Source organism: Pyrus communis, chromosome 12 (genome assembly GCF_963583255.1).
Source record: "Pyrus communis chromosome 12, drPyrComm1.1, whole genome shotgun sequence".
Taxonomy (NCBI): domain Eukaryota; kingdom Viridiplantae; phylum Streptophyta; class Magnoliopsida; order Rosales; family Rosaceae; genus Pyrus; species Pyrus communis.
Genome location: NC_084814.1, coordinates 24,886,604 through 24,903,001, shown reverse-complemented (window position 1 = coordinate 24,903,001; position 16,398 = coordinate 24,886,604). Strand labels below are relative to the sequence as shown.

Sequence of the window (16,398 nt, the reverse complement as noted above, 5' to 3'; positions counted from 1 at the left end):
CAGCCATGGTCAAGAAAGGTGATTTGCATCTCACTGCCTTCCCATATGCAGATTGGGTAGGAAGTGATTCACCTTTCCGAGATTGTTTCCTAATTAGATGTGGATTTTGTACATGTTTTGGCCTTTTGAGCAAATAAAAACGTTTCCTATTTTTAAGGTAACGAAAAAGTTTCCTAGTTTTAAAAGGATTATATCCATTTACTTGAAGCCCAATATTTCCTAACCACACAAGGAAACCTGCCATATAAAATATCACCTACTCCCTCAGTTGTTTGTCATTTGCAACGGCATACTGTTGAATTCTTCTACAATCTCTCTCTCGAGTGCAAGAACACAAAGAAGAAGGCGCAAGATGGAGGAGTCAAGTGATCGCAAATACTTTGAGGGCACGAAAAATGATTACGATATACGCACGGGGAAGTATGATTTTTTGGTTGCGGCGAGTCGGTTTCTGATCGACGTAGAGCAAATGATGCAGAGTAATTCTTTGAAAAGAGATTTCCAAAGCATGTGTGACGAGAATGATGATGATACTGATTCAGAGCATTCGGAATGCAAGCAGCAGAAGGCGATGGTGAAGAAGAACAAGATCAAGAAAGACACGGCAGGCTCCATGAAGATCGCGAAGAAGAAGAAGAGAAATGCTCTGATCAATGACTCGGACCATTGGTTATGCAACTCACGTGATTATGATTACCGGGGATAAGGGAATTCGAAATTGTAAACTCAATAATTGAAAATCATAGTGGTTTGTTTTCTTATGTGTTTTGGGGTTTTAGTAGGCACATGTTTTCTGTATTAGGCGAATTTGAAATAGTGAAACTCATGCTGTATTAAGGAAAACTTATTTGGACAACACAGGAGTAAAATTGCATGCGGAAATCATTTCTCTTGCTAGTTATTATAAGTTAAAATTTATCCAATAGCTCTAATGAACTGAATTATCGATAAGATGTACACCAATTAATCCAGAAAAGAACATGTAAGTGATAACATGGAAGATTCTGGTGGTGTTCTCACAGGAAAAGTTAGGACAGGCTTTGGTGGTATGTGCAAGGCTTCAATACTTCCTTGCAGCATTTCAATCACTCTACTCATAGATGGCCTATCTGATGGCTTCGTCTGTACGCACCACAACCCTACCAAAGTCTCTTTGTAGTATACTTGGCCAAGGTGTGACCCGTTAGCCCATAAGTAAGTACTGTGAAGAAGCGGCTGTTGCTCACCCGACACGATCGTACGAGGTCACAATTCACCCAACATGATCATCGGGGGTGAACAATAATTGGGGATATCTTCCTTGCGAGTTCGTTTTCCTCTTCTGTCACACCATTGGGCAACCCTAAACTGCTGCCCATCTCAAGCTGCTTATAACCCAATCCGGAAAACAAACTTCACTCGTGTGGCTAGCTCGAGCATTGATGTTCTTTCTTCCTCCAACCAACTCCAGAACCATCATTCCATAGCTGTAGACATCAGCCTTAATTGAAACTCCTCCAAAGTTTCTACAAAACACTTCCGGAGCAATATCCCCAATCGTCCCTCTTGCATCCAACATCGACATAATACTCTCCTTGTTGAGGCATAATTTCGAAAGTCCATAATCAGAAATCTTGGGGCAAAAGTTTTCATCCAAAAGAATATTATGCGGTTTTATGTCAAAATGTAAAATTCGCATGTTGCATCTGCGGTGCAAGTACTCGAGTCCTCGAGCTATCCCAGTAACAATATCGAGTAGTTGTTCCACTTCCAATTGTGGATTACTCGTTTGCAAAGCATTTTCATTGTAAGTGTACTTTTCGAGTGATCCATTGGGCATGAACTCATATACGAGAGCTTTTTTCTGACCTTCAAAGCAAAACCCTAGCAAGGTGACAACATTGACGTGGGAAGTTCTACTAATGCTTGCAACCTCGTTTATGAAGTCCTCTCCACTCCCTTTGGATGCTTTGAGAACCTTCACAGCGACAGGACTACCATCCAGCAGATTGCCTTTGTACACCTCTCCATAACCTCCTTGACCTAGTTTATCTTTAAATGACTTGGTCATTTTTCGGATTTCTGAAAACTTGTATCTTTTTACTGATAGAGGTCCATTAGTCCTTATGAAAGCCTCGAGATCTTGATTGTTGCTTCTCTTGAAAATTTGCTTCCTAGCTTCAATACAGCGAACAGTAACACAGATCATGAGCACAAGTCCAGCAGCAGAAGCAGCTGTTGCAGGCCACAAGATGATTAATGGTTAATAAAATGCAACAACAACCAAACCCTATCCCGCTAAGTATGGTCGGTTGTATGAATCCTAAATCGTCATTGCGCTCAGCTTTTTATTATGAATTGAAATAGGAAAATAGGGTGATGGAGTATGTTGCTTTCTCTTGCAGCATTTGTATGAAAGAAAATAGTACACCGTAATATAGCCGTAGTAATAACTGTTGGAAGTGATTTTCGCACTTTGTTGATTTATTCATTTAAAGGGGTTGCTGATATATTACCCATAAAACCTTCCTTTTCCAGTTCCATGCATCGTCTGCAAAAGCAATCAAAGACGCAGAATTCTTAGCATCAATGTAAGCCTCAAACACGCATATTATCTCTGCTCTAAGCTAATCAACGCGAACTAGCATGGCCATCTACAGGCACAAATACTGCAGAAGAAATCTACACTGTGGGCAGTTTTTCTAAAAATTCAATCATAACTAAAAGGGAAAAGTTTACTACAGACAGTACCATCATCACAGGTTTTGACATGAGGTCGATCACTGCAAAAACACACGAATTCATTGTCATCGAATTCACAGCGCCCGCCATCCACTAAAATGTTTTTGGTCAAAGAGAAAAATAGACACGGAAATAGTATTTTGATGATATTAGTGAAGCATGTACATCACTTTGGCACTAATGTTGACTTTTGATTTTTAAACAAGGAATGAGATTTAGAAAAATCAGTGCTAAATACCGAAAAATTGGAAAACCTATCCTTGAGCCAAATTCAATGAAAATCCAAAGTAACCGAATAAAGACTGAAAATAAATTGACAAAACCGAAGTTACTGTAAGTTTATTTAAATTATGGGGAGGCAATTCAAACTTCACTATAAAAAGATGTGACAGTGTTTGTAACGGTTATATAAAAATTCATCTAAATTATGGAAAAGTGATTCGAATTTTATTGCGGATGATGAAACACATTATTCTAACCGACTTGACTTAACTCAAATATGTAATAGTTCATAATTGAAGTTGCCTGATTTTTACTAATAATGGAAACTCCAAACTAAAAACCCTACTTTGAATCAGACTTGACCTCAATTACTATCCCTAATGTTAAATTAAACCAAGAAAACTGATCTGAAGAAATTTATGGAGAAATTAAGAAGAAATTGATACACATACCACCAGGAATCGAACATGTTTGATGATGAGGTCCATCGGCGCAATAACAGACAAACGAATCAGAACTCGAGTTCGACCCACAGGTTCCATAGGATATTAAACATCGATTACAGAGCTCCCACTCCGCATCGTACGCCACCTGAAACCCCCCTGTTTCAAAACCTCTTTGAGCACACCCGACGTCACATTCTCCAGCGGCATAGCATCCACACCCATAATCGGAACTCGAATATTCGTATAGCATGAGGTCCAATTTTTCAGACGAATCCTCGACAAAGAGTCGTCGACATAGTACGAAATATTGTGGTCCGTACCCTCTACCTTGCAAGTGAATTTGTTGAGTACCGACTCGCTCTGCGGCGGGCAGCCGTAGAACAGCGACAGGTTCCGAACAGCTTGGACGTAGGAAAAACGGTCGTAGTCCAACGTGGTGTTGACAATGTTGGTAGTGCAGGGGGTGTCCCAGAGATCTGAGCGAGCGATTGTCATGGTGTAAAACTGTCCACTAGAGTTCAACACAAGAAAATCCTGGTCTTTAATTTTCATGACAGGGTATTGATCTTCTCGGCAGGTGAGCTCGTAGTCTTCGCGGCCGCAGTGTTGGGGGCGGCTGCTGGCGGTCCAGAAAGGGTAGGAGATGTTTTTGAGGAGGCCGCAGTCGTAGTAGCTGCGGCACTCTGAATATTGGAAATTGTCATCCTCAATAGCAGAGAGGACGACAATCAAGAAGTTGAAGATGAAGAAGAAGATAGTTAGTGTTAGGAATAGGTGATTAGGCATAATCATTCGTAATAATATATTCATAACATGCACATTAATCATCACGTTCAAAGGTGTTTATGTAGTACGACCTCAATTACGTAATTGAGGTGGGCTTCTCGGTATTTTCACTACAATGCTTGAGAAAGAGGATCCTGTGTCTGCTGACTTTTCGTCGTTTGACAAGTTTTGTTCAAAGATTAGAACACTTGCATGACATATTTATCTTTTTCCTAAAGATGTGAAAAGGTGTGTGCAGAAACTATTTTCTTTCGAGTAATACTATTCATATCTCTTTTTTTTTATACTATATTTTCATATTATTTTAAATGACATTTGACGTGAATACCTACATCATTACTTTTATCTATTTTCTTTCATCTCAAATACCAGCTGTTGGATTATAAGAAACGGGGTCCCGATCAAACTGTTCAACTGTTGGATTTGATTGGATTTAATCCAAAACACGTGTGACAAGACTTTCTGCCAAGGAAATGCGTGCCTTCACCAAACTCAATGAAGACTTTTCTTCTTCTGCCAAGAAACCAAAACCATTTCTCAAAAATCCCACAAAACCCACAAATTCCCATAATCCAATCCAGGAATCGTCCTCGAAATTGAGTTTTTCTCCCACAGAACCAGCTCCTTTCCCGACCCAAATATTCCTTCTTTCTTTAATTTCAGATGGATCTTCACAAAAATTCAACAGCGATCGTTCTGGTTTGTTTCTGTGATTCTCTCCACGTTGTTTTCTGACGCATCGGCAAACTTCGTGTTCTCCGTGGGTTGGGTCCCGATTCTACATCTCAAAATCCTTATACCTGCCTCGTCCTGGCCCGTTGCATTTTAAAGCGGGTCCGGTCCAGTCCCTTTAAATTTGAGCCCGGCCCTGCCCGAACCCACCCCTAAGAGAGTACACTGTACATCCCATATATCGAACGTTGTATTCTCTAATATTTTGATTAAATACAACGTTGTTGTTACCTCCCCAAATGACTATCTACTAAAACAAAGCAGAAAAGCACTGTTCATTAGGAGTGTTTTGACGCTTTTGCCCCTGCTTTGTTTTCCCGCACACTATCTTTTTTCCAAACTCTACAGGGAACTGACGGAACTATCCATGAAGGACACGTGTGGATCGTCTAATTGAAAACCTGTCTACAAGCTGTGCTGTCGTTCTCTCTCTTCGACAACACTCTTCTTCTCTGACGAAAAATCTCACCAGAGGCCCAGAAACCTCTCGGTCAATTTTCTCTAAATCTCTAGCCCAGCTCCTCCACTTCATCCCATCAAACTTCAATTCGTATTATTCAAGAAATGAATAATAAATTTTCCCTCAGAAATTCAAGAAATGAAGATTCTCGGTCTGTCTTTGTCTGTTGTGGAGACCCAATCTGCATTGTGTGTTCTTCAAGGTCGATCTCGGCCGAGGGATTTAGACCTCTTTATTTTTCCAGATTTTCGAATTATTCCTTTAGAATTAGGGAATTAAATTGTTCCTATTATTAGGTGACAATTACCAACAATGAAGAAGACTGCAATACCACCAGCTCAACAGACAGAGGGTTGCACCTCTCAACTTGAGTGGCAAATGAAGGGCTAGAAGGAATAGGCGCTGATTCCCAAAGCCTCTATGCAAGGGTGAGTACCTATACACTACAAATGTTGTTTAATTGACTTAAATTGGTTAATGTAATTGACTCAAATTTGTTACAAGCTTTCATCTTTTCTTTTAGAAAAATATAAATTTGATGCTTAGTTTCCGAAATGTTGTTTAATCTACGATTCGATGTCAGGAATTTGATTTCATTGACTTTATGGGCATTTGTATCAATAGTCAATAAATTTAAAAAGCCATTGACTGCAGGATCTGAGTAACCTTGATGCGCTGCTCAGGTCAGCTATGGCTTTTGGATGGTTAAGGAATAAGTCGTAAACCTCAGATTTTTATTTTCTCTCCTCTTTCCTCTTTATTTTTTCTTGGTACAAGTTTTTATTTATTTTATTTTGAAATGTTACTCTTGGTTCCCGCTCTGATTACTGGTAGAGGGCTATTTTTGTTGGTTTGGGGAAAGTACTTTTGTGTGTTTTTGTTATCCCCCTTGAGTGTACCGATGTACCCAAAACCCGCTTCAAGTTCAAGGTTTTTCTTTCTGTTCTATGAACATTAGTTTTTTAGATACCTAATGAAAATGACGTGAAAACTTTGAGTTTTAACGATAAAGAAAAAATAAAGGTTTAAGTGAATAGAATCATGATTGAATTTTTAGTGTAGAAATGTGATTTTTCGTTAAAATTAACATTTTTTTCCATTTGTATTGTGTAATAAATCAGATTTGATAATGTGGGTGTGGGGTGCTAGGTTTTAGTTAAGATCATGAATTGATAATTCTGATTTGAATCACAAAGTGATATTGAACAACTTTTGTCATCCTTATCAATGTAAAATGAAACAACACGCCTAATATATTTTGCATGTAAATAGCCCAGTGGCTCGTAATTTTTTGTAAGTAGGTACTACCGTATGTTACAGAAACTACCTAAATGGTATGCGTTGATTTAATCATTTTTGCATGTATGTAAAATCAAATCTATGATTTTTAGCATTTGGACTGTATTGATCAATTTTTTTGTATATAAAAATTTTCCAAACCTTTACAAATGTAAATAGTATTAACCTAACAATCTTTTATGTCTTCCAAACATAATCTTCCATACAATTTTTAGTCTCGCAGCAACGCGCAGACTTTGATTTCAAGTATCATTTTCTATAACTTTAAGGATAACATTAAGGGATTAAAATTTTAAACCAAATTAGTAAATTAAAAGATATGTCATCAATAAAAAAAATAAGCATGTTAATCAACACTAAAAATAACCTGATTATTAACATCCACACTATTTAGTTTATAAAATTTGATCTTTTGAGCATTACCCTAGCAAAATTACACTTGAAACTTCTTAATGATTTTCAGTGAAGAGTTTTCATGTAGCAATGTTGTTTGATTCTAGAAGCTTTGGTGAGTTAGCAAGTATTCTATTTTTATTTTTTATTTTTTATTTTTTCAAGTTAAACAGAGTCAGTGGGTAGGTAGTGAGTTAACTCTAGAGTTTTCTCCTCTCTAATATTGATGTCTATAGCTTTTCAGAAGTGGGAGCTATGTAAAGCCTCCATAGAGTTCACATTACTTTGTAATGAGAAAAAGACACTAAACAAGTTTCACACGAAGAATCAATTATAATATGACAGGTGAAAATAACAAGGATTTTTTCTTCCAATAGTTCTTAAAAGTATTTTTATATTAAAGAGTTATTATTCTTAGATTTTTCAGTGCATATCATAAGTATACATTTAAGTTACACATCTAAACAGAAACATTAAATTATTTAACTTCGTTGGAATCTAATGGCTTTTATTCATGTGTAACTTTACTTTTACTTTTAATGTTCATTAGAGAAAATTCAGTGTATTTTATTTTTAATTTACTAAAAGGTTTTATTTTTTATTTTTTTCTTTTCTTTCTACTTATTGTTACTTTTTGGGCTGATGAAGCTAAAAGATAGCCCAAAACACAATGGGGGCACCACATAAGGAGTAGCCCAAATGTGACTGCAAAAGTGGGTAGTAACAGTCGATAGCTCAACTCAACTCAACTCAACGGGACAAAGGATAAATGATAGAGTTAGGTGGTTAAATTATTAGTTGTTGGGAGAAAAGGAGATTAGTGGGATTATAACCCTGAATCATAATTTTAATCATGTGGATACTAGTCAGTTGTTCGTTTTGGTTAATAATTTCAAGCACATCTTTACATTTAGGACCTTTAAATATAATAAAATGGATGAGAGTCGAAGAACAATGTTGATAGCATGAATTTTACATCGGGGAAAAAAATGAACTTTGTATGTGCTTATAAGTAGAGCTACTTCTCATATTGCAAATTAAGTTTATGGTGGAATTTCAATTTTCATCATAGTACCAGAGAGCAAGTTGTTTCATATATTAAGTCCAACGGCTTCATGTTATCCAATTTGTATTTACTATGTTTTAGGCTTGAAAATCCACCACATGTGAGGGTTAAGAATATGAATCTTACATTTAAAAAATAATGGATTTTGAATGTGCTTATAGGTAGTGCTACTCATAAGTAATTCGTTTGTTAAGTTGTAGACTACAATTATATAGTATACATAGGTTATATTTGAAGATAATATATGTATCTAATGTCCAACATACATTCATTCTACTTGTACTCCATATCAAATATTATATGAGCAATAGTGCTCTTGTTTTGTCATTCAAACCGAAAAAACCCTCTCCCGTTTATCATGTACTTATATTTTTCTCATCACTTTGCCACTTTTCACTATTATATTGAAATTTTTGTAACTTTGGAATTGTGATACATCATCATTTGAAACCAGTCTTTAATATCATATTGTGTATAGCCATATTGTAATAAGGTTTTTTTAGTAGTTTTTGGTTGCCCCCACTTGAAGAAATTTCTAACTTTGTCCTTGGTGCTACTTATAGTAAAACCTCAACTTTCTCCAAACAAAATAAACATGATCGTTCAAAAGAAAACTGGTAGGCATACATCATTTCCTATTCGTTTTTAGTATTCTTTCTTTCCTCTGTTTTTGTTTGGAGAGAAGAGGTGAGATCAAGAAGGAAAACGGGCAAAATCTACAGACACTTCTCATATGCTGATGAGTGGGCTACATCTGCACAATCTAATGACACAATACCTTTTCATGATATTATTAGTTTTTTGGAAATACATGCATGGGTTTTTAGTATTTACGATTTACATGCAGAACAAGGTAAAGTAAATGCGGTTAGATTAGTCAACCCTTCATGAACTCCAATTAGATGGCTAATCAAAGGCCCTGAGACGTTAGATCGCCATCCGACGAGGAGTCCGAGATGCTACACTTGATACTTTCCAGCAGTGGGCTGAATATCTTACTTGGACCTTTTCCTTTTTTTTTTTTTTTTTTTTTTTTTGTACTACATTGATATTTTTACACTAAGAAGAAGAAGAGTTCAGCAAAGCCACACAATAGGCAGCCTTATTTGGTATCGAATTCGAACTTAAAACCTCTCACTTTCAAGTGGAGAGGAATACCACCAGACCTTTGTACTAAGTGATAATATCTTACTTATTAGACATGAAGAAAGTTGAAATTTCGTCATAAAACTAATTGATAATATGGAGAATAGTCCAATTACTTATAAGCACATACAAGATCTTTTTTTTTATAAGTGAGATTCATATTCACAACACGTCATTAGATGTGTGCCATTTGAGAAGCACTATCAGCCATGGTCAAGAAAGGTGATTTGTATCTCACTGCCTTCTCATATGCAGATTGGGTAGGAAGTGATTCACCTTTCCGAGATTGTTTCCTAATTAGATGTGGATTTTGTACAAGTTTTGGCCTTTTGAACAAATAAAAACGTTTCCTATTTTTTTAGGTAACGAAAATGTTTCCTAGTATTAAAAGGATTATATCCATTTACTTGAAGTCCAATATTTCCTAACCACACAAGGAAAGCTGCCCTATAAAATATCACCCACTCCCTCAGTTGTTTGCCATTGGCAACGGCATACTGTTGAATTCTTCTACAATCTCTCTCTCGAGTGCAAGAACACAAAGAAGAAGGCGCAAGATGGAGGAGTCAAGTGATCACAAATACTTTGAGGGCACGAAAAGTGATTACGATATACGCATGGGGAAGTATGATTATTTGGTTGCGGCGAGTCGGTTTCTGATCGAGGAAGAGCAAATGATGCAGAGTAATTTTTTGAAAAGAGATTTCCAAAGCATGTGTGACGAGGATGATGTTGATACTGATTCAGTGCATTCGGAATGCAAGAAGCGGAAGGCGATGGTGAAGAAGAACAGGGTCAAGAAAGGCACGGGAGGCTCATTGAAGATCGCGAAGAAGAAGAAGAGAAACGCTCTGAGTAATGGTTCTGACCATTGGTTATGCAACTCATGTAATTATGATTACCGGGGATAAGGGAATTCGAAATTGCAAACTCAATAATTGAAAATCATAGTGAGTTGTTTACTTATGTGTTTCGGTGTTTTAGTAGGCACAGGTTTTCTGTCACATCCCAGACCGACTCCGCCGTAGCACGATATTGTCCACTTTGGACTTATGTGTTTCGGTGTTTTAGTAGGCACAGGTTTTGTTTCTGGAAACTCATGAGCAACTTTCCAGTGGGTCACCCATCCTGGGATTGCTCTCGCCCGAACTCGCTTAACTTCGGAGTTCCGATGGAATCTGAAGCCAGTGTCGGCCAATGAATTCTCAAAAGGCTTCGTGCTACATGGATGGGAGCATGTATTTACATATAAGGCACATCACCCCCTCTCTGTTGGTCGATGTGGGATTTTACAATCCACCCCACTTAACGCCAGCACATCCTTACTGAACGACAGAGTGGCTCTGATACCATTCTGTCACATCCCAGACCGGCTCCGCTGTAGCACGATATTGTGGCTCCGCTGTAGCACGATATTGTCTGCTCGGCTCGGCTCCGCTGTAGCACGATATTGTCCATTTTGGGCTTACCATTCCCTTACGGTTTTGTTTCTGGAAACTCATGAGCAACTTTCCAGTGTGTCACCCATCCTGTGATTGTTTTTGCCTGAACTCGCTTAACTTCGGAGTTCCGATGGAATCGAAGCCAGTGAGTTCTCAAAAGGCCTCGTACTATATGGAGGGGAGTATGTACATATAAGGCACATCACTTCCTCTCCGTTGATCGATGTGAGATCTTACATTTTCTGTATTAGGCGAATTTGAAATTGTGAAACTCATGCAGTCCCCTAGCGCATTCTCTTTTTCTAGGAAACCCTTGGCTTGGACATTGCAAGGAAAGCAAATGGCATTTATCCAAAAGATCAATTCATTACTACTACATAAAGCACTACATTACATAAACAATCACATATGCCTTTACTAGACTTTAAAAGCGTTATGCTAACTACATTAATTATTTAAAAAAACATAAAGAAGTCAAAGGATAGGCCTTAACAAGTAGATAGAAGATAAAGTCGCTAATTTTAAAATTTTCTTCTAGTGGTCAACGAGGGTGACAGCTCGTAAGCAAGCTTCCTCTTCTTGTGGTTGAGCAAGTAAACTACCTTCTTGTTCATCAATCGGAAAAACAAACCGGGCACTACGGTGAGATGTGAAAACATCCGATTCCATTCCGACCTCGATATGTAGAATCGTCTTGCGCCATATGTGCTGAGATTATTCGGGAGACATGGTCCAAGCCCGGTATAGCATAGGAACTGAATTTTCAATAAGATGTACACCAATTAATCCAGAAAAGAACATGTAAGTGATAACGCGGAAAATTCTGGTGGTGGAAAAGTTAGGACAGGCTTTGGTGGTATTTGCAAGGCTTCAATGCTTCCTTGCAGCATTTCAATCACTCTACTCATAGATGGCCTATCTGATGGCTTCGTCTGTATGCACCACAACCCTACCAAAATCATCTTCCTCGCAAATTCGTTTTCCTCTTCTGTCGCACCATTGGGCAACCCTGAACTGCTGCCCATCTCAAGCTGCTTATAAACCCAATCCGGAAAACAAACATCACTCGTGTGGCTATTTCGAACATTGATGTTCTTTCTTCCTCCAACCATCTCCAGAACCATCATTCCATAGCTGTAGACATCAGCCTTAACTGAAACTCCTCCAAAGTTTCTACAAAACACTTCCGGAGAAATATACCCAATTGTCCCTCTTGCATCCAACATCGACGTAATACTCTCCTTGTTGAGGCAAAGTTTCGAAAGCCCAAAATCAGAAATCTTGGGGCAAAAGTTTTCATCCAAAAGAATATTATGCGGTTTTATGTCAAAATGTAAAATTCGCGTGTTGCATCCGAGGTGCAAGTACTCGAGTCCTCGAGCTATCCCGGTAACAATATCGAGTAGTTGTTCCACTTCCAATTGTGGATTACTCGTTTGCAAAGCATTTTTGTTGTAAATGTACTTTTCGAGTGATCCATTGGGCATGAACTCATATATGAGAGCTTTTTTCTGACCTTCAAAGCAATACCCTAGCAAAGTGACAACATTGACGTGGGAAGTTCTACTAATGCTTGAAACCTCGTTTATGAAGTCCTCTCCACTCCCTTTGCATGCTTTGAGAACCTTCACAGCGACAGGACTACCATCCAGCAGATTGCCTTTGTACACATCTCCATAACCTCCTTGACCTAGTTTATCTTTAAATGACTTGGTCACTTTTCGGATTTCTGAAAACTTGTATCTTTTTACTGCTAGAGGTCCATTAGTCCTTATGAAAGCCTCGAGATCTTGATTGTTGCTTCTCTTGAAAATTTGCTTCCTAGCTTCAATACAGCGAACAATAACACAGATCATGAGCACACTTCCAGCAGCAGAAGCAGCTGTTGCAGGCCACAAGATGATTAATGGTTAGTAATTTTAATGTATTCTGAACAGAAATAGGAAAATAGGTTGATATGGAGTATATTGCTTTCTCTTGCAGCATTTGTAAAACAGAAAATAGTACACATTAATATAGCCGCAGTAATAACAGTTGAGAGTGATTTTCGCACTCTCGTCCCTCCTTTTCCATTCCTCCCTTGTTTTAGTCTATTGATTTATGAAGGGCTGCTGATATATTACCTACAACAACCGTCCTTTTCCATTTCGATGTACTGCCTGCAAAAGCAATCAAAGTAGCAGGATTCTTAGAATACTAAGGGCAAAAAAAAAAGATCATCAGAAAATTTGACTAATAATGGAAAACTCTAAATGAAAAACCCTACTTTAAATCAGACTTAACCTTAATTACTATCCCTAATCTTATATTAAACTGAAAATATGAGTACACCCCTTGAAATTCAATTTTCTTTAATTAAAACCCATCGTGATAAATTTCTCTAACAAAAACCTAATGACTAGGCTCCAACTAAGCAATATCCATAATTAAGTTTGACTTGGCAAAATTTGTATTTTTGGATGTCTAAACTACCCCTAATAACACTTACTTTGGGTCTCTCACTTATTATCTACATTTATTTTACATTATTTCATTCAATTAAATGTTCAAATATTTACATGATACCAATGTTCCTTGTATAGTTATTTTCACATGATGCTAACAGGTAAATTAGTATATCCTACAAATATAAAAAAGTTATTTTATTCAAAATTATCAATATTTTAAATGTAACATAGGTAAATTATTTTGCACAACATATATAACAATATAAGTTCCTAGTAAATTATGTAATGATACATTCAAAATAATTTACCCACAAAATAAATAAATATTTTTTACTCCAAATTAATTAAATACCAATATCTTGCAAAAAAAAATATTAAACAATTTACCTACATGCAAAATAATTTACCTACAAAATAAAAGAATGTCGATTGATTGCACACTTTATCTAATAATAACAAAATGTGGCTAGTACATATGTAATATCACATGAAAAATAATTTACCTACAAAATAAATAGATGTTTTTTTGCTAATTGATTCAAATTAATTAATTACATATTATTTTACATAAAAACATAGATAAATTATTTGTACGGATATATATAATTTTAACAAAATGTGTCTAATACATACATACAAAATAATTTACCTATAATGATTGTCAAACAAATAAAAGAAATGAAACATATGATGGTAAGAGAAGTATAAAGTAGATAATTTTATAATAATAAGGCACTTATTTCTCATAATTATGGTGGATAATTAAATTCATTAACATAATTAGAGTGTTGTGGCACAATTGTAAATAGTTTGAAAATAATAGGTATTTATTTGTTTACATGGCATTCTACTTCAAATTTGGGTTTTACTTGGATGTTTAAAATGAAATGAGTTTTTGTCAAGAAAATAAGTGTTGCATAAGATTATATCTAAAGAACTCTAAATTAAACGAAGAAAACTGATTTGAAGAAATTAATGGAGAAACTAAGAAGAAATTGATATACATACCACCAGAACGCGAACATATTCGATCACGAGGTCCATCGCCGCAATAACAGACAAACGAATTAGAATTCGATTTCGACCCACAGGTTCCATTGGATAATACACATCGCCGACAGAGCTCCCACTCCGCCTCGTACCCCACCTGAAACCCCTGTTTCAAAACCTGTTTGAGCTTATCCGGCGTGTCAGGCATAACATCCACACCCTCCCACATAATCGGTACTCGAAAATTCAAATAACACGAGGTCCAATTTCCCATACGAATCCTCGAAAAAGGGTCATCAACATAGTACGAAATGTCGTCGCGGTCCGTACCCTTCACCTTGCAAGTGAAGCTATTGGGTATGGACATGTTCCCCGGCTGGCAGCCGTAGAGCAGCGTCAGGTTCCGAACAGCTGGGACGTACGAAAACCGGTCGTAGTCCAAAGTGGTGTTGACGATGTTGTCAGTGCAGGGGGTGTCCCAGAGATCTGAGCGAGCGATTGTCATGGTGTAAAACTGTCGACTTAAGTTTAACACAAGAAAATCCTGGTCTTCAATTTTCATGACAGGGTATTGATCTTCTCGGCAGGTGAGCTCGTAGTCTTCGCGGCCGCAGTGTTGAGGTTGGTTGCCGGTGGCCCAGAAGGGGTAGGAGATGTTTTTGAGGAGGCCGCAGTCGTAGTAGCTGCGGCACTCTGAATATCGGAAATTGTCATCCCCAATAACAGAGGGGATGACAATCAAGAAGTTGAAGATGAAGAAGAAGATAGGTAGTGTTAGGAATAGGTGAGTAGGCATAATCATTCGTAGTAATATATTCACAACATGCACATTAATTATCACGTTCAAAGGTGTTTATGTAGTACTAACTCAATTACAGACCTGAATTTTCTACTCTCCCTATCTTATACCCTTCTCATCTTTTAGTATTTTTGTGGTTACGGTTAAACTATGTTAACATTTTATATTCTTATTGTTTTTTATCTTATTATTTCTATAAAAAAATCAATATAAAATGTTGACGTAACTTGATTGTGAATGAGATCAGAAAAGTATTAGATGGAGAGGGAAGATAAATCCCTCAATTACGTAATTGAGGTAGACTTCTCGGAATTTTCACTACAGTGCTTGAAAAAGTGGGCCCCGCTGACTTTTCGTCGTTTGACAAGTTTTGTTCAAAGATTTGAACACTTGCATACCCCCAAAAGGTGTTTATCAGAACTGATCAACATTGATATTGGCTTTTTAATGGTAATGGTAGTGAAATTAATCATTACACATGTAGTAATTTATTTTGTGAAGTTTCGACATGACATTTTAATGTTCTTTAGCAAATCTATAAATACTGTAACATTGTAGATTATTTTCTTTATTTAGAAGAAAAGGAAAAAAGAAGAGTTAATTGAAAATGTTCCTTGCTTTCTATTGAACGTTGAATGAATTGTAGCACAAAGTTGCAAAATGTGACTTGCATCTTATACCGAATTGTTTCTCGTATGGGATAAGTAGCGAGGAAGATGATGCTTGCCACGATGATCCTTAACAACGAAAGCTTCCGTGACCGCTGCACGGATCCTTAAACCCTGATAGCCTGGGCTTGGTACCACTCGCGCACCCAGCCTAAATTTTTTGCTCCTAATCCAGCTCGAACTCTCCGTGAACTCAACAACCCCAATTGTAGCAGACCCATCTCTCACCGTGAGCCTTACTTCTCCAGCAAGCAAGTGTCGCCTTCGGCCAGTAAGCTGTCTCAAGATGTTGTTCTCAGAATCTTCTTCTGTCCAGTTGTCATCCTCTCCAGTTGGAAAGTCACCAATAAGAACAACAATTCCCACTTTGATTGGATAGGGTATATTTGTCATTACCAGCGCGCCGGAGATGGCTGGCAAGAGGGATGATTTGATTGGATTATCAGCGTGCCGGAGAAAGTAAGCGTACTGAATTGCAGAGTAAGCGCACTAAGAGACCCGCCAACTAAATTTTCAGCATCTGAGTGCGGACAATCTGATTTATGCACTTCTTTTTACGTAACTTTTACATCTTTACGCATATGACATATTTGTTTTTTTTCTTATTAAATGTGAAAATATGTTGTGCAGAAACTATTTTCCTTCATCTTAAATATCAATGTAAAAAACTACGAGTTAGGGGTGCAATAGTAAATAGTAGATTGCGAGATTTTTTTTCAAATTAAAAACTGAAGGTCTTGAATTCAAAACTCGCTTCTGACGTGGAAGCCATACTTATAAC

At 37.2% G+C, this 16,398-nt stretch overlaps 1 protein-coding gene and 1 pseudogene across 1 annotated transcript; both read right to left on the bottom strand.

Annotated features, from left to right (window-relative positions):
• Positions 1-215: 215 nt before the first annotated feature.
• LOC137711353 (LEAF RUST 10 DISEASE-RESISTANCE LOCUS RECEPTOR-LIKE PROTEIN KINASE-like 2.1) lies at positions 216-4,217 on the bottom strand (annotated as a pseudogene).
• Positions 4,218-10,990: 6,773 nt separating this feature from the next.
• Positions 10,991-16,010, bottom strand: LOC137710240 (LEAF RUST 10 DISEASE-RESISTANCE LOCUS RECEPTOR-LIKE PROTEIN KINASE-like 2.1). Its single transcript, XM_068449172.1, has 4 exons — positions 15,630-16,010; positions 14,169-15,003; positions 12,837-12,872; positions 10,991-12,595 (listed from the first exon to the last, which is right to left on the bottom strand). Exons 1-4 carry the CDS (start codon positions 16,008-16,010, stop codon positions 11,496-11,498), a joined length of 2,352 nt encoding a protein of 783 aa, XP_068305273.1. The 3' UTR covers positions 10,991-11,495.
• Positions 16,011-16,398: the final 388 nt, after the last annotated feature.

Excerpts from the sequence above, each read along its gene's own strand:
- LOC137710240 (XM_068449172.1), bottom strand. The coding sequence starts at position 16,010 with ATGACAAATATACCCTATCCAATCAAAGTGGGAATTGTTGTTCTTATT. Across the intron at positions 15,004-15,629 it reads CCCATACGAGAAACAATTCG|ACACCTTTGAACGTGATAAT; the intron begins GTATAAGATGCA and ends AGTACTACATAA. Across the intron at positions 12,873-14,168 it reads AATATGTTCGCGTTCTGGTG|GCAGTACATCGAAATGGAAA; the intron begins GTATGTATATCA and ends TTGCTTTTGCAG.